The 24,713-nt window shown below is 51.5% G+C and overlaps 1 protein-coding gene across 9 annotated transcripts in view; it reads right to left on the bottom strand.

Annotated features, from left to right (window-relative positions):
* The window catches only part of LOC138754962 (polyamine-transporting ATPase 13A3-like), a 49,450-nt gene that overhangs the window by 5,188 nt on the left and 19,549 nt on the right, over window positions 1-24,713 (bottom strand). For 8 of the 9 annotated variants that reach the window (XM_069920037.1, XM_069920040.1, XM_069920043.1 and 5 more), the window contains 18 exons: window positions 23,566-23,723; window positions 20,364-20,552; window positions 19,551-19,612; window positions 18,953-19,109; window positions 13,188-13,298; window positions 12,806-12,968; window positions 12,275-12,395; window positions 11,717-11,841; window positions 11,462-11,575; window positions 10,246-10,415; window positions 9,357-9,530; window positions 8,526-8,605; window positions 6,553-6,595; window positions 5,536-5,645; window positions 4,782-4,878; window positions 3,995-4,067; window positions 2,304-2,481; window positions 838-1,037 (listed from right to left, as the gene is read on the bottom strand). In XM_069920037.1, coding sequence (XP_069776138.1) covers window positions 838-1,037; window positions 2,304-2,481; window positions 3,995-4,067; window positions 4,782-4,878; window positions 5,536-5,645; window positions 6,553-6,595; window positions 8,526-8,605; window positions 9,357-9,530; window positions 10,246-10,415; window positions 11,462-11,575; window positions 11,717-11,841; window positions 12,275-12,395; window positions 12,806-12,968; window positions 13,188-13,298; window positions 18,953-19,109; window positions 19,551-19,612; window positions 20,364-20,552; window positions 23,566-23,723 — 2,325 coding nt within the window. The remainder of the gene's footprint in view (window positions 1-837; window positions 1,038-2,303; window positions 2,482-3,994; window positions 4,068-4,781; window positions 4,879-5,535; window positions 5,646-6,552; window positions 6,596-8,525; window positions 8,606-9,356; window positions 9,531-10,245; window positions 10,416-11,461; window positions 11,576-11,716; window positions 11,842-12,274; window positions 12,396-12,805; window positions 12,969-13,187; window positions 13,299-18,952; window positions 19,110-19,550; window positions 19,613-20,363; window positions 20,553-23,565; window positions 23,724-24,713) is intronic. The other variant, XM_069920042.1, reaches the window with a different exon arrangement.

The following is a 24,713-nucleotide window of genomic DNA, read 5'->3' as shown; positions in this document are numbered from 1 at the left end:
GTCAAATTTGGACTCTGCCCACCTGACCATTGGGCCCTGTTAATTGCCCAGTGATACCTGGGCCAGACCTCCCAGCTTGCTGCAGTATAAAGCCCACCAGATGCAGCCGACCGGTCTCTCTGCTTCTTGGTCCTGATTACAAACACTGCTCTATGCCAGGTCGTGAACTGTGGACATCTCTGGAGGAGTTGTTGGTAAGGTGTGCACTACACTGAGAGTGGAATACTTAGCATTGAGTTGCACCCCACTTGGTACAAGAAATTGAAGACTGTGTCTTGTAAGAGTGCTAGTTACCAAATATATGTAACAGATAGTTACTAGTAACAGGTGGTTACTAGTATTGAGATTGCTGTATCCAATGTGAATGCCTATATAGTATTAATATCAAGTGTTGTTTTGTGTATTCCCCATTATGATTTCCTCATGTGTGCAATAAAGGTCATCCTTTGTTTGTTTAGCCTGTCTGGACTCGCTTCTCTGTGAACCCGATTTAAATCTCACATAATAGTTAGGCATTGGAAGAGTCTCAGTCAACCGGAACATTCACAATCCCCGTAGGTGCTGGAAATCATGGATTTTACTGTATTTCTTTCAAATTTTTGTTTAACCTGGACCCTTTGCTATGGCCCAATATTTATAAAAGGACAAAGAGAGAGAAAAAGGATAGTTTAGCCCAATCTTGGAAGTGGGGAATAATGGGGTCCTGTCAAGATGCAGAGAGAGGAACCAATAAAGTTGGCATGGATTTACACAGGGAGATCCCGCTGGACAAATCTACTGGAACAGTCTGAGAATGGAGGCAGTGATGTGGCTGGGAACAGCGGACTGCCCACTCACAGTTGGTGTTAATAGGCTTGCGGAAGGGTTTTCCTATGGAGAAGACGAAGGCGATAGTGATGTACTGGAAGACAGATACGAAGAAGATGGTGGTGTTCACATAGTTGCTGATCTTCCACTGCACATTGAAGAGGGCACCACTGCCGTCACGCTGCTTGGGAGCAGGAGCTCCATAGAACGTGTCGTTGAAGGCACAGGCTCTGCAAACACACAACTATCGTTAGAATCACACCCCATTGAGTACACACCAGACATCAAACACACATCCATGTTACTCCCATATCTGCATTAACTCCCTGAAACCACCAGCGTTTTACCCACTGATCCCACGTCTTTGGGAACATGGGAGGAAATTGAAGCACCCGGAGATGGGGAAACACACAGTCTCAGGGAGAATGTGCAAACTCCACACTGTATCTGTAATGGGGATCGAACCAGGAGCTGGGAGACAGCGGTGAATAATGATCGGTGAATCATGCCACCACCTGCAGACCAGCCCTAACTCCATGAAGCTTCTCCCAAACCTACATGTATGGGAAGATGGTGAAATAGACAAGATTCCGTTATTGTCACTCAATAGCACAGTTAGTGTATCGGTTAGTGCACTGCTGTTACAGCACCAGTGACCCAGGTTCGAATCCGACACTGTCTGTAAGGAGTTTGTATGTTCTCCCCATGTCTGCGTGGTTTCCTCCCACCATTCAAAATGTACCAGGACTGGAGGTTAATTGGGAGTAATTGAATGGCATGGGCTCATGAGTTGAAAGGGCCTGTTTCCTGGCTGTATGTTTACTTTTTTTGAAATTTAAAAGAACATGTAATATTACATGAAATTGCCTTATGCCTGCTGCAAGGGAGACAAAGAGTCACTTGGTTCCCCCTTCAGTACGGGATAGAAGATAAAGAGTCCCTTTAGAGTCATTGTGTGTCCATGGATTCGCCTCCAGTGCTCCCACAGCCTCTGCAGACACAGGGACTCCTGTTCAATCCATCGGCAACCCATGCTCCAGATCCAAACCTCCAACACAATCAGGAAGTCTTCAGTGCCTTTCTTGACCTCATCAGCCTCGAATCCTGGCTCCAATACACCTTCTTGTCCTTCAGCCGCTGAGCCCCTCGCAGATCTGCTGCATTTGTCACCGTTTCTCCACATACCTGGACGTGTGTGACATTGTCTAGAGCATAGTTTCCTCCACAGTGTGAACCAGCCACAAAATGCTCACAGATGCTGGCACACGCTGCTGTCTCCCCTCCGAGCCACAAACCACTCTTGATTTGGAAATCTATCGCTGGTCCTGCATGTCACTGGCTCTGAATCTAAACCTGCACCACACTGAGACAGCAGCTCAGGAAGGGTGGTGAACTCCAAATACCCTGTCACTCTTATCGCCCATAGTTAATCTCTACCCCTCACACATACTGTGGAGTCACCCACCCACCCACCCCATCTCCCCAGAGTCACGTACTGTGCTCCCTGGTCCCAGGAGTTGTACCATGGCTGCATCTGGACCAGAATGAAGCCCATCAGCTGGAAAGTTGAACAGAGGCCAATGTGCATCAGGACAGAGACCAGGAGCTGGGGCGAGACCAGGTTGGCGTTGGGGCGATGTGACACCAGATGTTCATAGGCCTTATTCCTGCTCACTGAGGAAGGGAGGAGAGAGAGGGTGAGTTTGGTGCATCCTAACCAATACCCCTCCAACACAGAGTCCCACCACACCCAGTGGAGTTCATCTCAGTACAATGCTCTTCTTCACCTTACCAGCTCCTTTATACCCTGACCCCCAACATTCATCTCATTTTACCCAGATACTCATGTAATCGTTGATACCATATAATAGTCAACACCCCACCCCCCCCCCATCTTTTCTGACCCAAAAAATATAACGTAATTTGTATGACCCATGTAAAAATTGATCCCCATATTTTTTGGCCCCAGCCACAGCCCATCCTAGCTCTCAACACCCAGACCGTGGATCCTCGCCCTGGCCATCTGCTCATCTGAGTTCCCATCCTCGGATCCTCACCCCAACTTCCCAACCACAGATTTACCACGTGGTCCTGGCCATCTGAGGTCCAAACACCTTGAACACTGCAGGTACTTACCGTGGTCAAAAGTTTGACCCATGTAAAAGTTGACACCCTCCCCCCTTTTTTGGCCTGAAAAAGTGGTCCATAAAAACTTGACAATTACACGAGTGTACATGGTATTGGAAACATTCTTAAAATGAGAAATTAGGCAAGTTTGAGAAACGAAGGACGAGGGGTCACCCTCGCTGACCCCTCCCCATCCTCACCTCTGCCCTCACTCAACTGCCTCCCTGTCCTTACCCCCACCCTCAGTGAGTCCAATGTCCTGACCTCACCTCTGTTCTCACTACCCCATCTTCCTTGCCCCCTTCCCAGTAATTTCTGAGCACCACCTGCCCTCTCCATCGACCCTCTCTCCATCGGCCCATCCTCCCTGTCACCCCAATTCTTTTCCCCATCCCCAATGCCCCATCCCCACCACCAACCCCATCATTCCTGGGACCCCACCGAGCCCCTTATACATCCTCACATCCACACCCATTAAGCTTCTTTCCTGTCCTGTCCATCCCCACATCAGTCCCCCCTCCACGAGCTCTCTCCCCAACTTTGGCCTGAGCCTCTTCTTTCCCCACCTCACCAGTCCCCCCTCCCCATCCTTCCTGGGCTACCACCCCATCCCAACGTTCTACCACCACCCCATCCAGCCCATTCCCCTTCCCTGACCTACCCCATCCCAATTGATTCCTCCATCTCCACTGTCGAGCTCCTTCTCTGTCCTTTGCATCCCATCTGAGAACTCCCTCTTTGTCCCTTCCCTTCCTTGACCCACCAAGGCTCCTCCCCAATGCCCCCACCTCCCCAATCCCCCACCATGAGCAACAGGTTGTGCAACAGGCAGGTGCAGACCAGACTCAAGTGGGTGCATGAATAAATGCTGAGTTGTTCAGACCCTCATTCCCACAGAAACATTCAGAGGTCCGTGCTGAACCTCAGCATGCCCTGGATCCTCCCTGCAGTTGGAATTCTGGGATGCTGAGGGCAGATTTCAGGGAGCCTTGGGATACTGGGGCAGGAGCCTTTGACAGCAGGGGAAGCAGGGGGGCTGAGGGAGAGCGAGAGGCCGTACTGGTGATGGCAATGGCACTGGTGATGAACAGATCCTCGTACAGGAACTCCCAGTTCCCCAGGTTGCTGGAGATCTGCAAACACAAAAGAGAGGAGCATTAGGGGTTTCGGGCAGCATAGGGGGGGGGGGGGTCCGGGTAGACAGGGGGTCATCGATGTTCACTGCAGTGTCAAGGGTCAAGGAAGTGTCAGATGGTCAGGGGAGCGTTCCCCCACCTCCCCCCGGCATGGTGATGAGCACAGGACTCACCCCACAGCAGAGTGGTCACTCTCAGGGTCAAGTAGAGACACCATCCCCACTCCCTCCTCCACACAGGGAAGCAGCATTACATGAGGGGAATGGGTACAGCAGGTGAGGGGGGGAGATGAGGGTCAAGGAGGGGAAAGAAAAGTCAGGGGTGTAGGGGAGGGCCAGAAGAAGGGGTGAGGGAGTTTTGGGGTAGAGGGGTGAAGGAGCACCCTGGAGGGTGGGGTGGGGGTGACCCAGGAAGAAGGGAGAGGAGCAAGGGAAAGAGTGAGAGAGGTGGGTGAATCATGTGGGATCATGCTATGTGCTGACCTTTGACCCCCCCATCCTCGATGATTCCGTCAGGAACCTCCACGTGTTTCTGATCACAGACTATCTGCTGGACAGCGCAGGCCTGGATTTGGTGTGGGCAGCACAGCATCTGCAGGGTTGTTCAGAAACCCTGTGGCGGGGGTAGAGAATGGAAGGCCGTGTTCAGGAGTTCCCAAACCCTGGACCTGGTGGAAGGTTTCTCAGAGACCCAAGCAGAGCCAGTACTCACGTAGTACAGGATGAGGACACTAACGTACTGGATCATGCTGTACAAAGCCATGTACTTGAAGGCACAGAAGGAGGTCACCAGTGCTGCACGTCCCTCCCTGTGATGGAGAAATCAGTGATTCAAGGCAGCATTCCCACACAGACCCGACCCCTCCGCACCATCCTGTCACACAACCAGGGTCAGACCCAGTGTGAAGCTCCCTCCACACCGTCCCATAACACACTCCCAGGTTCAGATACAGAGTGAAGCTCCCTCCACACCGTCCCATCACACACTCCCAGGGTCAGATACAGAGTGAAGCTCCTTCCACACCATCCCATCACACATTCCCAGGGTCAGACACAGAGTGAAGCTCCCTCCACACCATCCCATCACACATTCCCAGGGTCAGACACAGAGTGAAGCTCTCTCCACACCATCTCATCACACATCCCAAGGTTCAACACAGAGTGAAGCTCTCATCACACATCCCCAGGTTCAACACAGAGTGATTCTCTCTACACACTGTCCCATCACACATTCCCAGGGTCAGACACAGAGTGAAGCTCTTTCCACACCATCCCATCACACATCCCCAGGTTCAACACAGAGTGAAGCTCCCTCCACACTGACTTATCACACACCCTAGGCAAGAACACTCCTCTGGTGATACCCGTCCTCTCTGGGATCTACTGATCATCGGCGGTAGTGGGATTTTGGGAGCTTCCCGTACCAGGTCACTCCCACAGGAGGGAGTGGAATTCCTACTACTGACCTGATCAGGATGGGGATGCACTCGATGGTGGGCCGCTTGGAGGTGAATGGAGAGGCCACAGAAGCTTCCAGTTGAGCCAGAGAGATTCCCACGTGGGCCGTCCTCAATGCCTGTGGGTGTAATTGGACAGCACGAGCTCATGACCCTGTATCTCTAGATTTATAAATTTAACTTGTACATTTAAATTTATATAGGTCAGCACAACTTCATGGGCAGAAGGGCCTATGCTGTGCTGTAATTTCTTTTTTTTTTATTTTTTATTTTTCACACCATAAATCACGTTAGCCATGATATACACTTTTTCTTTTTCACACATATACAGTGACTTTTTCTCCCCCCCCCTCCTCCCAAGCCACCCCCCCACCCCCCCCCCCACTCTCATCCATTTTAGGTATACAATCTAGGTTGCATTAAGCCAGTCAGACAATGTTGTCATTCAACAAAAATACACCAGAAATTCTACTGAGTCCATTCTTTTCTTCTCTTCTCCTTCCATCAACTTAGGTAATGTTTGTTCCCGGTAGGTTTTCGCTATTGTATTTAATGTAAGGCTCCCATACTTGTTCGAATATTTCTGCTGTGCTGTAATTTTCTATGATTCTTTGCCTTATGGCAGATAAAAGTTGAAATATATCATGTATATTACATATTCAATGTGTTATAATGTGACAAGAAAAGGAACCTTTGACCCTAGTATGCCCCAGAATGGCCGTCCAAGATCCTCACGTACCAGGTTTGTGTTCATCCTCGCTGGGAATCAAACTCAGAATCTCAGCAGCCTCCCTGATCTGATGGCTGAACCCTCCTGATGAGTTGGGGGCCACGCACCACCTCTCCATCCAGAGATACAGGGCTCGTCATGGCCCCCGCCTTGGGAAAGCCAGCATGCTGCTAACTGAGATGGGTTTGACTGCCCCTGTGAGAGCAGAGGCAGCAAGTGGGTAAGACTAGGGGCAGTGGAGATACCTTCCACGGTCAAGGAGCCTCAGTCAACAGGTCAAGAGCAATTAAACTCACCCCACAGTCATTGGCTCCGTCCCCACACATGCCGACGATGTACCTGCAGAGAGAGCAGGGCAAAGATTGCTGGGCATCTTCTTGTAGACGCACAGTTTACACTAGCATACAGGAGGGAGATTGAAAACCTGGCTGAATGGTGCATCAACAACAACCTTGCACCCAATGTCACCAAAACTAAGGAGCTGATTGTTGACCAGAGGTGTATGATCCAGTGATCATTGGTGGAGAGGGGGAGCAAAGTTAAGTTTTTGGGAGTCACTATCTCAGAGGATCTTTCCTAAACCTAACACACCAATGGCATCATGAGGAAAGCACGTCAGCGCCTCGACTTTTTCAGGAGTTTGTGGAGGTTCGGTACGGACACCAGAAACCCTGGCATATTTCTGCACACATGTGGTGGAAAGTGCGCTGACCAACTGCATCACAGTTGTGGGGGAACGCCAATACTGTCCAAAAGGTAGTGGACACAGCCCAGGACATCACAGGCAAAACTCTCCCCACTATTGAGTACATCTACAGGGGGGGCGGGGAGGGGAAGCTGCCATCAGAGAGCAGCAGCGATCATCAAAGATCCACACCACCCAGCACACACTCCGTTCTTGCTGCTGCCATCAGGAAAGAGGTCTCGGGGCCACAAGGCTTGTGCCACCAAGTTCAGGAACATCTGCTCCCCCTCCACCATCAGACTCCTCCACGACAAACTCAGTCAGTTTAAGGACACTGACTTGTGCACTTTATTGATTTTCTTTTCTCTATTACACAGTCAGTTTGTTTACATGTTTACGCTGTGTACAGTTTTTTTTCACTGCCAATAATTCTGCCTGGCCCGCAGGAAAAGGAATCTCAGGGTTGGACGTGAACCATGTATGTACTCTGACAATAAATCGAATATCTGAGGCACAGCCAGGGCAATCACACAAGGTTCACACGTGTGCGGACGGGTGGAGTGAAAACATGCCAGTCTCGCAGTGACAATAGGAGGTAAAAATACAAACATTTCAGGCGTGAGCCCTTCTTCAAGGTAGAAGCAAAATACAGGAAGTCGCCAGAATAAAGTCTGACCGAGGGAGGAGTCCAGTCCACCAAAAGGTGTTAATAGGATATGATGAGAAGTGAGAATTGATTTTGGCTCTGTGAGAGGAGATGGAGAGGGGAAGGATTCAGGGAAAGGAAAGAAGAGGGTTGGGGGGGGGGGGGTTTAAACAGAGACCGCAGAAGTCGATGTTAACACCATCCAGTTGGAGAGGGCCCAGACGAAAGATGAGGTGCTGTTCCTCCAGTGAGGCAGCAGACAGAGCCGAGGTGCTTAACGAAGGTGGAGTGACCGCTGCTGTTATTCAGCCCAAGGAACCCCCCAGCACTGAGGGAGAGCTGCTGCAGGTGGACTGTGATATGGTGTGCAGGGGTCCCAGAGGGGACTGCTACAGGGAATAGGGGTCCCAGAGGGGACTATTCTACATGGGCAGTGTTTCCAGAGGGGGCAAGGTTCTCGGAGGGGACTGTTCTACATGTGGTGGGGGTCCCAGAGGAGTCTGTGCTACAGGGAACAGGGGTCCCGGAGGGGACTGCTCTACTCAGGGTGGAGGTCAGGGAGAGGTCTGTGCGACAGGGAACAGGGGTCCCAGATGTTCTAAGTGGGGCAGGGGTCCCAGAGGGGACTGTTCTACGTGGGGCAGGGGTCCCAGAGGGGACTATGCTACGGAGAAGGGGTCCAGAGGGGAATGCTCTGGGAGGGGAGTGCGCTACAGTGGGGGAAGGGGACCTGGAGGGAACTGTGCTACAGGGTGCTGGGGTTTCTTCTCCAAGGGGTGAGAATCTGGGGAACTCTTCCCCAGGGTGTGGGGGTCCAGAGGATTCTTCCTCAGGGGTCAGCATGGCAGTGGATGAGCTAGGTGCAAGAGGAAACCAGGACATAAACCCAGACCTCACCCGCACCGCTTGGAGCCCAGGGAAAGCGGAGACTCACGCACTCGAGGCTCTGCAGGCCCTTGATCAGCTTGGACTTCATGTCCGGAGACATCCGGGTGAACACCGTCCCGTACAGAGCGACCTGTGGAGGAAAAGGGAGGGGGTGGGGTTGAGACAGTTGTGGGGGAGTCCTGAAGAGGGGGGGGAGGGGGCACGAGCATCAATGGGTGGGGTCAAAACACAACACTGGAGAAACTCAGCAGGTCAAACAGTTGCCAAGGTAAAGATACAGAACCAGCGTTTCGAACTCGAGCCCTTCATCAAGGTACGGAAAAATGTCAGCAGTGCCTGTGTCAAAGGGTAAGGTAGGGAGGAGCACGGTTCCTCTGGCAGGAGGTAATAGGTGGATGAGGGAGGGAGGGTACCCCAGCCAACGGGGAGGGGGGATGGTTCTGTGAATGGAGACGAAGGGAGTGGGCCAGCAGAAACCGGGGAAGTCTATGTTAATGCCAAATAGCTGGAGAGCGTCCAGACAGACAATCAATTTGCGGGTGGTCTCGGAGGGGCGGGGCATGAGGCCATCGACAGATGTGTCAGCAAGGGAGTGGGGCGCAAAATTGGAATGGTGGGCTGCTGGGAGATCCCGGTCACTGATGCGGACAGAGCGAAGCGATCTCCCAGTCCACATCCAGTCTCTCCGATGTAGAGGTCCACATCCAAGACCCGTTGCCCCTCCCCCCCACCATTTTGTTTGGACCCCTGCTGATATTTTGCTCATAGCTCGCTTAAGCCTGTACCTTTGCTGTATAAAGGACAGAGTTTCTCCAGCGTTCCTTCAACCACGGTGCCTGCAGATGCTCGTATTTCATGTGCATCCACGACTGGGGACCCACCTTGGGCAGGAGCTCGGGGAACTTGTCTTCAATCACTGCCAGGGAGGGGCCATCGATTACAAGATGGGTCCTGGGCTTGGCTGCCTCCGTCCCGCCCTCTGGGTGAGGGACTTTGATCGTCTCACCCCTTGGGCACCGGGCTTCCTCCATCTCATTCTCCGGATGAGGGTCTTCCTGAAACAAAGACAAGAGCACTGAAGGAACTCAGCTGGACTCTCAGCATCCATAGAAGGTGAAGATACATTACCAATGTTTCATGCTGAGTCTTTCCTCAAGGTTTAAGCAAAGACCAGGTGGACTGAAAAATGGGGAAGAAGGGGAGGGTTCCAGACCAACAGACGTAAGGTGTTAATTGGATACAATAAGAGGAAAGGTAAGAATTGATTTTGGCTCTGTGAAAGGAAGGGAAAGAGAGCGAGAAGGTGGAGAAGATGGGAGGGGGTTTTAACGGAAACTGGAGAAGTCTACATTAACGCCGTCAAGTTGGAGGGGGCCCAGACGGAAGATGAGGTGTTGTTCCTCCAATTTGTGGGTGGTCTCAGTCTGGCCGTGCTTGAGACCATGGACAGACCTGTCAGCAAGAGAATGGGGTGGGAGATTGAAACAGGTGGCCACGCTGTTGCGGCGGATGGAGCTATGGTGCTCAACGAAGCAGACCTCTGTGCTTCTGCGAAGGGAGGGAACTGGAGGGGGGGGATTGGAGGAGGAGGAAGAACTGGAGGAGGGGATGATGTGGGCGGGGAACTGGAGGAAGGGGAGCTGGAAGGGAGGGGCATTGGAAGAGGGGTGTGCTGGAGGGTGGTAGGGGTGTGTTTGGATGTGGAGGGGGCTGAGAGATGTTCTGGGGCTTCTGCTCCCCCCACCCCCAGGGAGGACACAGGGCTCTCACCTGCTGTGACAGCTTTGGCCCAGTTCCCGGAGGTTCCCTCACACTCCTCCAGGTGATAGAGGCCTTAGAAGTGGCACTGGAACCCCTGGCCTTTACCCAGACCACCTTCTCTGTCGAGCTGATCATTCCCGACTCCTTGGCCACATGGATGGCCGTCAGTGTGCTGTCCCCTGTAACATTACAAATTAATTTCCTTCAGTCCACCGCAAGGCAAAGATTTGCCATCAGCAGGAATTGCCTGGCACCCCTTACAGTCAGAGAAAAGAAGCAATAGAGAGGGGTCTTTCCACCCCCCCACTCCACCCAACCAGAGTCACCAAGCGTCCGTGGATTCACCTCCAGCACTCCTGCAGCCACAGAGTCCAGTCCAACCTGAGCTCCAGATCCGAGACTCCGACACAATTAGGAGCCCTTCAGCTCCCTCGGCACCCCTTGTGTCCCGGTTCCGATACCTGGTACCAGTCTCCAGCAGCCTCGCCTCAAAGCACCAACAGCCACAGAGCCCCCTCACTGATTGCTGTCCCGAGGGTCATCCCCTCTGCTTCTCCTTCTCAAATGGAGGGTGGTCTCCATTCTCTGGTGCCCTGTGCCAGTCCTCTATTTCCCCTCACAGCTGCGGCCGATCACAAGCGCCGCCATCTTGAGCCCAGACCCTGCGGTCGCCGAACTTTAAAGACCACCGTCGGCTCCTTTAACAGCCCATTTAAAGCCTGTATGGAGCCGACAGCTGTCAGACTGGACGGTTGGACCCTGTGGGGGAGAGTGTATCTCCGCTCCCTGTTCCCCCTGGGTCCACACAGCATCGATCCTTATAAAAGGGGGGGGGGTCATGGGGAATTCGGGGAGGGTGGGACCTTGTGACTGGGCTGCTGGAAGCCAGGTGACAGCAGCAGTGAACTCGTCCAATGGACGACTCGAACAAATGTCACGTGCCCTGGGCTACAGGGAAAGGTTTGTTCTGCATGCAACCCAGGCAAGTCATCTCACTCTTAAGTACATCAGGTAGCGGAATAACCAGAGTCCATTCTTGCCATCAAGTGGACTAACAGGCTTTAATGGTTAGAGACTCAGTCACTCTCCCGGGCAGTGACCACCACCATCGGGGTGAGGGAGGGAGAAACTGACCAATGACACAACAGAGAGGGGCGGCATGGTCAGCCCCAGCGGCTGGGACCGTGGTTCGAATCCCGGGCTGTAAGGAATTTTTACGTTCTACCTGTGTCTGCGTGGGTTTTCCCTGGGGGGGGGGCTCCGGTTTCCTCCCACTGTTCAAATGGGCATAGGTCAATTGGGTGGCAAGGACTCATGGGCCGGTTTCCGTGCTGTAGGTCTAAATATTAAAGAAAAATTAAAGTGAGGGCCTCTTTGGTCGATCGGCTCGAGTAGATGCTTCTGACGTGTTGGAGGGACAGGCCTCTGTTCCCATGCTCCCTGCTGCCCCTCAAACCCCGCCCCCACCTCCCCTGGGTACCTGTGATCATGACCAGCCGGATTTCCGCCTGCAGGAGTTGTCGGAAGACGGAGGAGGTGTCCTTCTTCAGTCGGTTCTCCAGAATCACCAGGCCGGTGAAGATCATGTTCTGTTCCACAAACTCCCTGAAACACAGGCACCAACCTCAGTCACTTGCTGCTGGAAGATCCCAAGACAGCACAGAACAGGCTCTTTGGCCCAATTCACCCCTGCTGACCACAAGAAACAGGAGCAGGAGTTGGCCATCTGGCCCGTCGATGTGATTATGGCTGATGGAATTCTCTGCCCATTGAAGCAGTGGAGGTGACCTCAGTAAATATATTTAAGACCAGATTGGATTGATTTTTACATGGTTTACACGCACGGTTGGCGAAGCATTCAGCGCAACGCCTTTACAACTCCAGCGATCGGGATTGGGGTTCCAATCCCGCGCTGTACGGAGTTATGCGCACACAATGAACAGTCCAGAGCTGGCTCCTCCGTGGACATAACAGAGTCTGTCACCACCTCCAGCCCATCATTCACCCCTCCCCCACCCCACCTCTGCCTGACACCCACCTGTTGACATTATTGATGTCAGATTCCTGGAGGGAGCCTTTGAACTCTCGGAAGGCCAGTCCAATGACCCGGTATCCACGTTTCATGAAGCTCTCTGTCACTGCCTGGAAATCATCGGGGACTACTCCGAGAAATAGGGATGCCAGGGTTACTGCAGTGACCCAGCCCAGAAAACCCCAGGGAAAAGGGTTGGGGGGGGGGGGAGAGGACGTGGGGGAGGAGAGTGAGAAGGGTTACCTTTATGTGAAGGAGAGGAGGGTAGGGTGTAAGGGGGAGGGAGGGAGGGAGGGGGAGATGGAGAGGGAGGTGGGGAAGATGGAGAGGGAGAGAGGGGGAAGGGGAGGGAGAGGGAGGAGATGGGGAAGGAGGGGGGAAGGGGAAGGAGAGGGGGATGGGGAGGGAGAGGGGGGGAGGTGGGGAGGGAAGGGGGAAAAATCAGCCCTCACCCATCTCCCTGATCAGCCCTCACCTGCCCCAAACCCATCCCATGCACACCCCCAGTCCGGCCAGTTAGTCCCTACCCATCCCTACCAGAGTCGGGGGTGCAGAGCTTCACCAACGTCTCGGGAGCCCCCTTGCAGTAAGCCACCAGGCTCTGCTCGTCCAGGTTCTTGGCGATGACAGTCATGCGCTGCAGGGCTGAGGTGAAGGGGAACTGGCGCAGAATCCCAATCCCAGAGCGGAAACGGCAAAGCTGCAATGAGAGGGGAGGGCCTGAGGTCAACGGAGAGGGGAGGGGTGGAAGAGTCTAAGTGTGGCAGGCTGGGGTGGGGGGGGGGGAGGGAAGGAGGGAGGGAGAAGGCTGAGGGGAAGGAGGGAAGGAGAGAGGAGGGGAGAGTGCATGGGAGTGGGAGATGCCAGAGGGGCAGAGGGAGAGACGAGGGACCTCAGTGATGGATGCGCTCCCACTCACCTCCCCACGGCTGCTTCCGGGGTTGGGCTCGGTGCTGGGGCTCGGCTTCACAACGATCAGAGGGTTTTGCTGCATCATCCGCCGTTCCCGGGAAACCATCTCCTCCAACACCTGGAACCGAGACGGCCGGAGACATGGGTCGCGCACGAGACAGGGGGTCAGAGGCGTGGGACGCGCACAAGGCAGGGGGTCAGGGACACAGGGTATGCATGACATGGGGTCAGAGGCACGGGATGCAGGCCAGTCGTGGGATGCGTGCGGGGCTCTGTCCATTGCCTGGGAGGACAGGGGGAATGGACGGTGTCATGATAATGAATATGCATGAGATGTATGCAGATAGAGGTTGAGCTATTAACCTGACCGGAAGTTAAAGGGCATGCGCGCGAGGGGCGAAATGGTGGAATAATGGAAGCAGAGAAATAAAGACACGCTGATATTCAACGGGTAAATCATGTGTTGTTGGTGCTATCAATTTCACATTTCGGGCCACAAATGTGACATTGGCGACGAGGAGAAACATTTTGAATTTTGAATCTGTGGCTTTGAGTTGAAACGTTTCATCATGGCAGTCACTGGAGCTGAATTTCTAGCACTTCGCGGTATTCCTCGTTTTGACCCGATGGGCGATGCAAGCACTGTGAGCGTGAAGTAGAAGGCATGGCTTGAAGAGTTCGAAGCTTACGCCAACAGTCATGGCCTTTTTCTCGATGGGAGTACGGCGCAGCAGAAAGCGCAGCGGAGGGCGTTACTTCTCTTCACCGCAGGACCTGCAGTTCGGGAAACTTTTAAGACTGGAAGGAAGGAGGAATACCAGAAAGCTGTAGATGCATTGAATGCACACTATGTGGTGACACCGAATGCCACATTTCAACACCATTTGTTTCGCAAAACAAAACAGGAAGATGGGGAAACGGTCGCCCAGACGTGACGAGATTGCGACAACTGGCTGTTGGATGCAATGACGTGGCAGCTGATTTGGACAACCAGTTATTGGATCAAGTCGTGCAGCACTGCAGATCAGACAAACTCAGAAGGCGACTGCTGGAAAAAGGGGGTGAATTGAAATTTACCAATGCCTTAGCAATTGCTGCTGCATTAGAGGCTGTTGAGGGGCAATTTCATACCATGAAACTGAAAGACAACTCAAGCCAGCCCAGTAAAGACAAAGTTGGTCAACAAGTAAATAGGCTCTCGCATAGCCATAGCCAGCCAAGTAATATGCCGACATGTGACTTGGAGTGTTAAAGATGTGGAGACAGAGGTCATTTTGGAAAAGACCCATGCTGCCTAGCAAAAGGCAAAGTTTGTAGAAAGTGTGGAGGTAAAGACCACTTTGCAAAGAAGTACAAAACCAAGTCAAATGCAAACCAGAATGGGAAGAGTACAGCTTCTAACGGCAAAGCTTGGGGGAAAGGAAAGCCTCCTGGAAAGAAAGGCAATTATGGACAGAGAAACCAAAGCATTATTCTCCATATAGAAGGTGACCCAGAAAGTGACGATGATGACGACAACCAGGATGGGCAGAAATACTATCAGTTTACATTGAATGATGACCATCATGAGAAAGTCCCATTGATAATTGGTGGTGTGACAGTTCTGGTCATTGTAGACTCAAGCAGTGACAGTAATGTAATTGACCGACACTTATGGGAGAAATTGAAAAAAAAGATAATTTGTACATCAAAGAAATGTTCAAAGAAACTGTATCCATACATAGCAACCAAGCCATTGCAGACCATTGGATGTTTCACTGTGACTGTTGAAGCTGGTGACAAGCACACCGAAGCAGAGTTTGTTGTCATAGACGAGAGGGAAGAACCATTGCTGAGTAGACGCACGGCGCAAGATCTGGCAATACTTCATATTGGAGCTCGTGTCAATTCAGTTCAGTCATACGAGGATATGAAGCAAGAATTCCCCGCAGTTTTCCAGGGAGTAGGAAAGCTGAAAGGTTGATAACTAAAGCTAGCAGTGGACAAAACGGTCAAACCCAAGGCACAACCAGTTCTCAGAACCCCATTTGGACTTCGTGGGAAAGTCGAGGCCAAAATCAAAGAGTTGATTGAGGAAGACATTATTAAACTTGTAGAACATTCAACGCAATGGGTCAGCCCAGTAGTGATCGTGCCCAAACCAAATGGTGACATGAAACTGTGTGTTGATATGAGGATGGCCAATGAAGCTATAATTCGAGAACGACACCCCATACCAACAATAGAAGAAGTACTCCAGGAGTTAACAACCAGTCAGGTGTTCTCAAAAATCGATTTAAAATGGGGCTATCATCAACTAGAGCTGGACCCAGAATCCAGGGACGTGACAACATTTGTGACTCACTGTGGATTGTACCGGTACAATTGTACTGGATTGTACCGGCTATTGTTCGGCATCAATGCAACTCCTGAGATCTACCAGTATGAAATCCATCGAGTGATTCAAGGCATTCCTGGAGTCGCCAACATTTCTGATGACATCATAGTCCATGTGGCTACACAAGAAGAGCATGACAGATGGTTGAGGCTTGTGCTATCCAGACTACAGGGGACAGGCCTTACTGTGAATGGAGACAAGTGCCAGTTCGGTGTCTCAGAGATGGACTTCATGGGACTCAGGCTTACACGGGAAGGACTGAACCCAGCTGATGCCAAGGTGAAAGCTGTTGCCGATGCACGTGAACCCCAGAATGCAACGGAGATGAGGAGTTTCTTGGGATTGGTCAATTATTGTGCAAAGTTCATCCCTAACTTTGCTACACTGGCAGAACCACTGAGGAAACTAACCAGGAAAGGTGTACCATTCCATTTTGGCCCTGAGCAGAAGGAAGCATTCACAGCTCTGAAACAAAGTCTGACGAATGCCAATACTCTTTGGTATTATGATCCGGATGCACCAACCGAAGTCATAGCGGATGCTAGCCCTGTTGGTTTCGGAGCTGTGTTGGTCCAGACGCATGATGAGGGACCAAGAATCTTTGACAGACGTTGAAAGGAGATACTCTCAGACAGAGAAAGAAGCACTCGGACTTGTATGGGCCTGCGAGAGATTCCATGCATATTTGTATGGCATTGAATTTGAACTCATCACGGACCATAAACCATTGGAGGTGATCTACGCCGCCAGGTCCAAACCGTGTGCCAAGATAGAACGATGGGTGCTCAGACTCCAACTGTACAAGTACAGAGTAGTCCACATTGCTGGGAAAGCAAACATTGCTGAGCCGCTGTCCAGATTGTTGAAAGATGGATGCCCACAATCCAAGTCAGAACTGGGGACAGAAGCAGAGAGCTTTGTACGCTTCGTAGCTATCCAGTCGACACCGGGAGCTGTGACAACGAGGGAAGTGGAGAGAGAGTCCGAACATGACCCAGAACTCATGGAAGTTAGAGAATGTATCCAAAGTGGACAATGGGACAAGTGCACTCACAAGGCATATGTTCCCACTAGAGACAAACTTTGTTGCATCGTGCAGTGTGTGTTGAGGGGTTGTAGATTGGTGATACCACAGAGGTTGAGACCAAAGATCGTATCATTTGCTCATGAAGGATACCTAGGTATTGTTGGTACCAAGCAAAACCTCAGGAGTAAAGTATGGTGGCCAGGTTGTGATAAAGATGCGGAGAAATTCGTCAAAACCTGCCATGGGTGTCAACTCACAAGTAGGAGTAATCCCCCAGAGCCGATCCGGAGTACGCAACTCCCAACAGGACCGTGGATCGATGTAGCTGTTGACTTTCTCGGACCTTTACTAACTGGCGAGTTAATCATGGTAGTGGTGGATTACTACACCAGATACTATGAGTACTCTGTGATGAGGTCAATGACCACTGAAAAAACATTACAAGCATTGGCAGAGATCTTCGCGAGACATGGATTGCCTGTTACGCTATACTCTGACAATGGTCCACAGTTCATCTCAGAGACATTTGCTGAATATATGAGGACCACAGGCATCCACCGTCACAAAGTATCTCCTAAATGGCTGCAAGCCAACGGAGAAGTAGAGAGACAAAATCAGTCCATCGAAAAATGACTACGGATCGCTCATGCAGAAGGACAGAACTGGAGAGAAGCATTGCTATCTTATGTAGCTGTCTATCGGGCAACCCCTCATGCAACCACAGGAAAAAGTCCAGCAGAAGTACTCTTCGGGAGGAAAATCCGCACAAAAATGCCCGAACTGAAGGAAATCAGGGATGACCAGGAGATGAGGGACCACGATGCTGAAAAGAAGGGGGCAGCAAAGCTGGATGCTCCAGAAGCTGCAATATGGTGACAGTCAGGTCTCCAGCTGGAGTCCTCTATAAAAGAAACGTGTCTGGTGTCAAAAAGTACCAATCCAGAGCGGCACCGAGTGAAGTGGTTGGAAATCCAGTACGAGTTGCTCAACCTGAGGGACCAGACGACGTTCCAGAGGTAGTTACCAGTTTTCCTGATGAAGTGGCCAGAGTACCAGAAACACCAGAGGCCGGAGCGAGCAGTGTTTCCGGTGCTGAGGGTGAGCAACCAAGTCACAAAAGTATCATTGCAGGAAGGCTGAGACGGGACAGGAAACCACCTAAGTGGTATGAAGATTTTGTGCCATATTTCTAATTGTGCCCGCATTATCATGAAAGTGAAAGTTTGTGATAGTTGGAATGAGTTTCAATGAAGAAAAAAAAAGTGCATTGATTCAGTGGAAGCGCAGTAATGATACACGCCAAGGAAAAGTGGAAATGTGTGGTGATTGTGAAAAAAAAAGAGAAACAATGTAAAGGGTGTACGCCGAACGCTGCCCTTGTGAAAAATGCAGTGAATGCATATATGTGGATGTCAGGAAGGAAACCATCGCGAACTCCGAGAAAGAGACCTTTGTGAAGTTGTGCTATGATTACCTGGATCATCGCTGTTTTGTTGTGATTAGCGTTATTAGAAAAAGAAAACTGCACCGAACATTTATTTTATACTTGACGTGGTTTGACTTTGGAACATCAGTAGCAGTAGCCAACAATCAGAAGTATTTTTTTTTATTTTTATTTTTTTTTTAAAATTTTTTATTTTTCACACCATAAATCACAATAGCCATGATATACACTTTTTCTTTTTCAATCAGAAGTATTTTGATGCAGGAAGACGAATGATAAGGGGAACATTTGGACAGTGATTTTGATAAATACATCATAAAGTACATGTATGAGTGCTGTAAGAATTGCATTTTTGTTTTGGTCGACTCTTTGGTATTAAATGAAAAAAAAAACCATATAATTTTAAACGTTTACATTTTGCATATGAGTATTAGTATCACTACAGAAGAAATGTTGAGCCATTATTACATTTGGATATAACATGGTTACGTTATATTTTGTGAAGAGGGAATTTGATGTTGCTTTTGTTGGTTTGAAGGCAGAAAAATGCTATTGATAGTGTTAAAGTGTTTGCATTTAAACAGAAAGAAATTCAGCAATGTATTTTGTTCGGTGATATTCATACAAGATATACACTTAGATTGAAAGGTTAAGACACATAAAGATATAAAGTTTATTTCTGGTGAAAGGAGGGATGTCATGATAATGAATATGCATGAGATGTATGTAAATAGAGGTTGAGCTATTAACCTGACCGGAGGTCAGAGGGCATGTGCGCGAGGTATGCAGGCGCGGAATGGAGGAATAATGGAAGCAGAGAAATAAATACACGCCAATGTTCAACGGGTAAATCATGTGTTGATGGTGCTATCAATTTCACATTTCGGGCCACAAATGTGACAGACTGGACAAGCCTCCACTCACCCAGTTGGTGGCCCGGAACATGGCGAGGTCGAGGGGCTGCCCCTGCAGGCTGCTCTGGGACGAGGTGAGGGTGAGTGAGTGGCAGGTGGCCATGGTGGCCAGGACCTGATCCTCCGTCAGCACCCGCATCCACAGCTCCTCGTCGCTGCACAGGAAGCTGAGGCCACAGAGCACAAGGTCAGAGGTCAGGGAGCATGGGGTTATGGGGTCAGGGGGTGCTAGGGATGCACAAAGGGGTACAGGACATGGCATCAGTGGGTGCAGTAGGTCGGGTATAATTGGGATCATGGTGGGCAAGGGTTTCAGGATGGGCACAAGATCAGGGAGTGTGGGGGTTTAAGCATGGAGTGGAGGGGAGGGATCCAAGCTCGTGGCGAGGAGGGGAGGGGGTCCAAGGTCGTGGCAAGGAGAGCAGGTTCCGAACTCTGAGTAGATGGCGGGGGTCCAGAGGGAGGAGTGTGGGGTTCCGCTCAGGGTGGGAAAGGAGGTCTCAACTCAATGAAGATGGGTGCGATCTCGGGGGAGGGGGAGTAGGGATGGGGTTCTGGGGGGATAATGATTTAGATGAACCCCCCCACCCTCACTGGTGGATACTCACCGCCGGTCCCGGGCCCTCACCACGCTGTGCAGGTCCATCCCGTTCTCTGTCAGCGTCCCTGTCTGCACCAGGACAGGCAGTCAGGCACAGAACCACATCCCCTCTCCCACCTAGTAACCCCCCTCCCAGTGGGCTCACCACCTCCCCTGCCCAACAACCCCCCCATCAGGATCCCCTCCTCCACTAGGACCCTTCCCCGATGCCTCCCCTCCCATTCCAGGACCACCCCCTCCACTACTGGGACTCTCCCCATCTTCTCCCCCCATCCATCCCCCAATGGACACTGCCCTCAATTGGACTCTTCTCCCCCCCACACTGCCCCGACCCCTCCCCCATCCTTTTCCTCCCAAAACCCGCCTGCCCCACACTGACAGCCTGAACGAGGGTGAGAGGGAAAGGAGGGAGGGAACTATGCACGGAAGATGGAAGGAGCTCCGCGTGGAGGGGGGATGGTAGGGAGGGAGCTCCAGAGAGGGCAGGGGAAAGGGAGAGAGGAAGCTCCACGGGGGTGGGGGGGAGAGTGAGGGAAAGGCATTGTGGGGGAGGGGGACCCCAAATGTTGGGGTCAGGTGGGGCCAGGGAACCCTCGTTCCCCCCAGCAGTTCTCTGAGAAATGGGGGTCAGGAATCAGGGACAAACTCTCACGTGCCCCCTCTCCCCCAACATCAACTCCTCGAAGTATGGGGGTCAGGAGAACTTGCGCACCTCCCAGCAGCTCCCAGAGGAAAGCAGTGGAGGAGTCGGGGAGGACCCTGGTACCTCCTCCCCCCGCCCCCAACAGCTTCGAGAACTGAGGGGTCTCCCAGCACCCACCTTGTCGAAACAGACCAGGTCGAGCTGACCGCAGAGGTTGATGCGATGGGGGCTGATGCAATGAATGCCCTGACCCTTCAGTCGCCGCTGGGCGTACACCATGCCCACCGTCACCGCCGCAGGCATTGCTGGCGGGACCACGATGGTGATCACGTCAAAGGATTTCAGGAGGATCTCAGAGATGGGCTCCTGTGTGGGGGGAGGGGCAAAGAGTCATCTGCAAGGGAGAGGCACGGGGGCAACACACCCCTAGAATCATCGAACACTACAGCACAGAAACAGACCCCTTCGGCCCTTCTAGCCTGTGCCAAACTATTTTTATACCTCACTGACCCAGTCCCTATTCCTCCAGACCCCTCCCATCTATGTACCTGTCCAAATGTTAAAATAGAGGCTGCATTCACCACCTCAGCTCATTCCACACCCCCACCACCATCTGTGTGAAGAAGATCCCCCTAAACCTTTCCCCTTTCACCCATAACCCATTCCTCTGGTCTGTATCTCACCCATGCTCAGTGGAAGAAGCCGACCTACATTTACTCTATCCATCCCCCTCATAATTTTAAACACTTCGATCAAATCTCCCCTCACTCTTCTATGCTCCAGGGAATAAAGTTTAACCAGTCCCTGAAGTCCGGGCAACATCCTAGTAAATCTTCTCTGCCCTTTTTCTATCTCATTGATTTCATACCTGTAGTTTAGTGACCAAAACTGCACACAATTCTCCAAATTTGGCCCCACCAATGTCTTGTACAACTTTAACGTAACATCCATCTTCTGTACTCAATACTTTGATCTATGAAGGCCAATGTGCCCTAAGCTCTGTTTACAACCCTATCCACCTGTGTCAGGGAATTATGTATCCATGTTCCCAGATATCTCTGTCCCACCGCAAGTGCCCGATCATTCACTGTTTACATCTTGTCTTGGTTTGTCCTTCCAAAATGCAACAGCTCGCACTTGTCTGCGAGTTGACAACCCAACAGAGGTTGCTGAGGGAAACTTGCCTTCCCTGGGTTTCCATGTCCAACAAGGCCGAAATGACCCACTTTAGGAGGCCAAAACAAGGCTGGACGTACACAGTGAACACGGGGCTCAGCAGAGTGCCAAAGGACGGAGAGATTGAGGGGTGCTGCTATCTTCTTCTTTGACTTGGCTTCGCAGACGAAGATTTATGGAGGGGTAATGTCCACGTCAGCTGCAGGCTCATTTGTGGCTGACAAGTCCGATGCGGGACAGGTAGACATGGTTGCAGCGGTTGCAGGGGAAAATTGGTTGGTTGGGGTTGGGTGTTGGGTTTTTCCTCCTTTGTCTTTTGTCAGTGAGGTGGGCTCTGCGGTCTTCTTCAAAGGAGGTTGCTGCCCGCCGAACTGTGAGGCGCCAAGATGCATGGTTTGAGGCGATATCAGCCCACTGGCAGTGGTCAATGTGGCAGGCACCAAGAGATTTCTTTAGGCAGTCCTTGTACCTCTTCTTTGGTGCACCTCTGTCACGGTGGCCAGTGGAGAGCTCACCATATAACACGATCTTGGGAAGGCGATGGTCCTCCATTCTGGAGACGTGACCTGCCTAGCGCAGTTCAGCAGCGTGGATTCGATGCTGTCGGCCTCTGCCATCTCGAGTACTTCGATGTTGGAGATGAAGTCGCTCCAATGAATGTTGAGGATGGAGCGGAGACAACGCTGGTGGAAGCATTCTAGGAGCTGTAGGTGATGCTGGTAGAGGACCCATGATTCGGAGCCGAACAGGAGTGTGGGTATGACAACGGCTCTGTATACGCTAATCTTTGTGAGGTTTTTCAGTTGATTGTTTTTCCAGACTCTTTTGTGTAGTCTTCCAAAGGCGCTATTTGCTTTGGCGAGACTGTTGTCTATCTCGTTGTCGATCCTTGCATCCGATGAAATGGTGCAGCTGAGATAGGTAAACTGGTTGACTGTTTTGAGTTTTGTGTGCCCGATGGAGATGTGGGGTGGCTGGTAGTCATGGTGGGGAGCTGGCTGATGGAGGACCTCAGTTTTCTTCAGGCTGACTTCCAGGCCAAACATTTTGGCAGTTTCCGCAAAACAGGATGTCAAGCGCTGAAGAGCTGGCTCTGAATGGGCAACTAAAGTGGCATTGTCTGCAAAGAGTAGTTCACGGACAAGTTTCTCTTGTGTCTTGCTGTGAGCTTGCAGGCGCCTCAGATTGAAGAGACTGCCATCCATGCGGTACCGGATGTAAACAGCGTCTTCATTGTTGAGGTCTTTCATGGCTTGTTTCAGCATCATGCTGAAGAAGATTGAAAAGAGGGTTGGTGCGGGAATGCAACCTTGCTTCACGCCATTGTTAATGGAGAAGGGTTCAGAGAGCTCATTGCTGTATCTGACCCGACCTTGTTGTTTTTCGTGCAGTTGGATAACCATGTTGAGGAACTTTGGGGGGCATCCGAGGCGCTCTAGTATTTGCCAAAGTGCCACTATACGGTGAGATGAAAGTGGCGACACTGGCAGGAGTGTGGTGAGACAATGTTTGGCATGCATGCCTCCATCGGTCAGGGCATCAAGAATAGGAGCTGGGTTACAAATGTACCAAATTCTGAGACCAAATTCCAGACACCCTGGTGTTAGGTTCATAACATCACCCTGACTGGTCAGGTGGAATTATGAGAATCTGGAGAAACTGAACCTGTTCTCGCTGGAGAAGAAACAGGAACCTTCTACACCAGTGGTTCTCAACCTTTTTCAATTCTCATACCACGCAATTAAGCACAGAGCACCTATGGCATCTTAGTGGAGTTCCCTCTGCACCGTCCTGTCACACACTCCCAGGGACAGACACAGAGTGAAGCTCCCTCCGCATCATCCCATTACACACTCCCGGGGTCAGACACAGAAGGAAGCTCCCTCCGCTCTGTCCCATCACACACTCCTGGGGTCAGACACAGAAGGAAGCTCCCTCCACACCGTCCCATCACACACTCCTGGGGTCAGACACAAAGTTAAGCTCCCTCTGCACCATCCCATCACACACTAAGGGACTACATCACATCATAAGTGAGTGGGAAGATGTTGAGAACCATTGTTCTAGAGCCCCACTTTCATCATACCCCATCAGGAGGTGGTGTCCCCAGGATGCAGGTATGAGCTCCACCTTCAGAGGCAACCCCCAACCCATCCCCTAAATCTCTAGGTCCCTGACACCGGGGAAACCCGGGCGCTCTCACCTCATGGACACTGCTGACAACCACGGTGTAGACAAACCCCAGCACTGCGACCATCACCATGCAGGCAATGAAACGCCTGGCGTCGCGGAACAGCTTGAAATCCACTGGCTTGGGGAACAGGATGGACCTCACCAGCTGGCCCTTGGACGTCAGGAAACCTGCACGGGGGTGGGGGGGATGAAAGTTGGAGAGTGACCGCCACCTGCTGGGATGGAGAGCAACGCGACCGTGAGGCCAGGCCTGAGGATTGGTTAATCAATAGAACGCAGAGAGGTGAGGCACAGGGCTGTTTTTCAGGTTGGCAATCGGTGAGTGAGTGGGGGGTGGGGGGGAAATCGCTGCTGGGCCCACGATATAAACGACCTGGAAGAGGTTATGTGTAAGTTTGCTGATGACACAGAGTGGAAAAGCAAATTGTGCAGAGGGGACGGAGCGTCCTCAGAGAGATATAGATAGGTTAAGCGAGCGGGCAAGGGTCTGGCAGATGGAGGACGTGAGGTGATCCACTTTGGAATGAAAACTGGATGATCAGATTTTTATTTAAATGGAAAGCGAATGCAGCCTGCGGCCATGCGGAAGGACTCGGGAGGGCTTGTGCATTAATCGCAAAAGGTTGGTTTGCAGGTGCAGCAAGTTATCATGAAGGCAAATGGAACATTGGCCCTCACCGCTGGAGGGGTTGGATTTAGGAGAGGGAGGTTCTGCTGAAATGGTACACGGACCTGGTGAGGCCGGATCTGATGAACCGTGTGCAGTTCTGGTCTCCTTACTTGATGAAGGATGGTTTGGCTCTGGGGGCGGTGCAGAGGAGGTTCACCAGGCTGCTTCCAGAGATGAGGGGGTCGGCCTATGAGGAGAAATTGCGTCGTCTGGGACTGTACTCGTGGAATTGAGAAGAATGAGAGGGGATCTTATAGAAATGTATAAAATTATGAAAGGCATCGATAAGATAGAGGTGGGTAAGTTGTTCCCATTGGAGGGGGGTGAATAGAACTAGGGGGCCATGGCCTCAAGGTTTGTGGTAATAGATTTAGGACAGAGATGAGGAGGAACTGCTTCTCCCAGAGGGTGGGGAATCTGTGGAATTCACTGCCCATTGAAGCACTGGAGGCAACCTCAGTAAATATATTTAAAACAAGGTTGGATAG

Source organism: Narcine bancroftii, chromosome 2 (assembly GCF_036971445.1).
Source record: "Narcine bancroftii isolate sNarBan1 chromosome 2, sNarBan1.hap1, whole genome shotgun sequence".
Classification (NCBI taxonomy): Eukaryota; Metazoa; Chordata; class Chondrichthyes; order Torpediniformes; family Narcinidae; genus Narcine; species Narcine bancroftii.
Note: the sequence above shows the minus strand (reverse complement) of the source record. Positions and strands in the feature narration are given on the sequence as shown.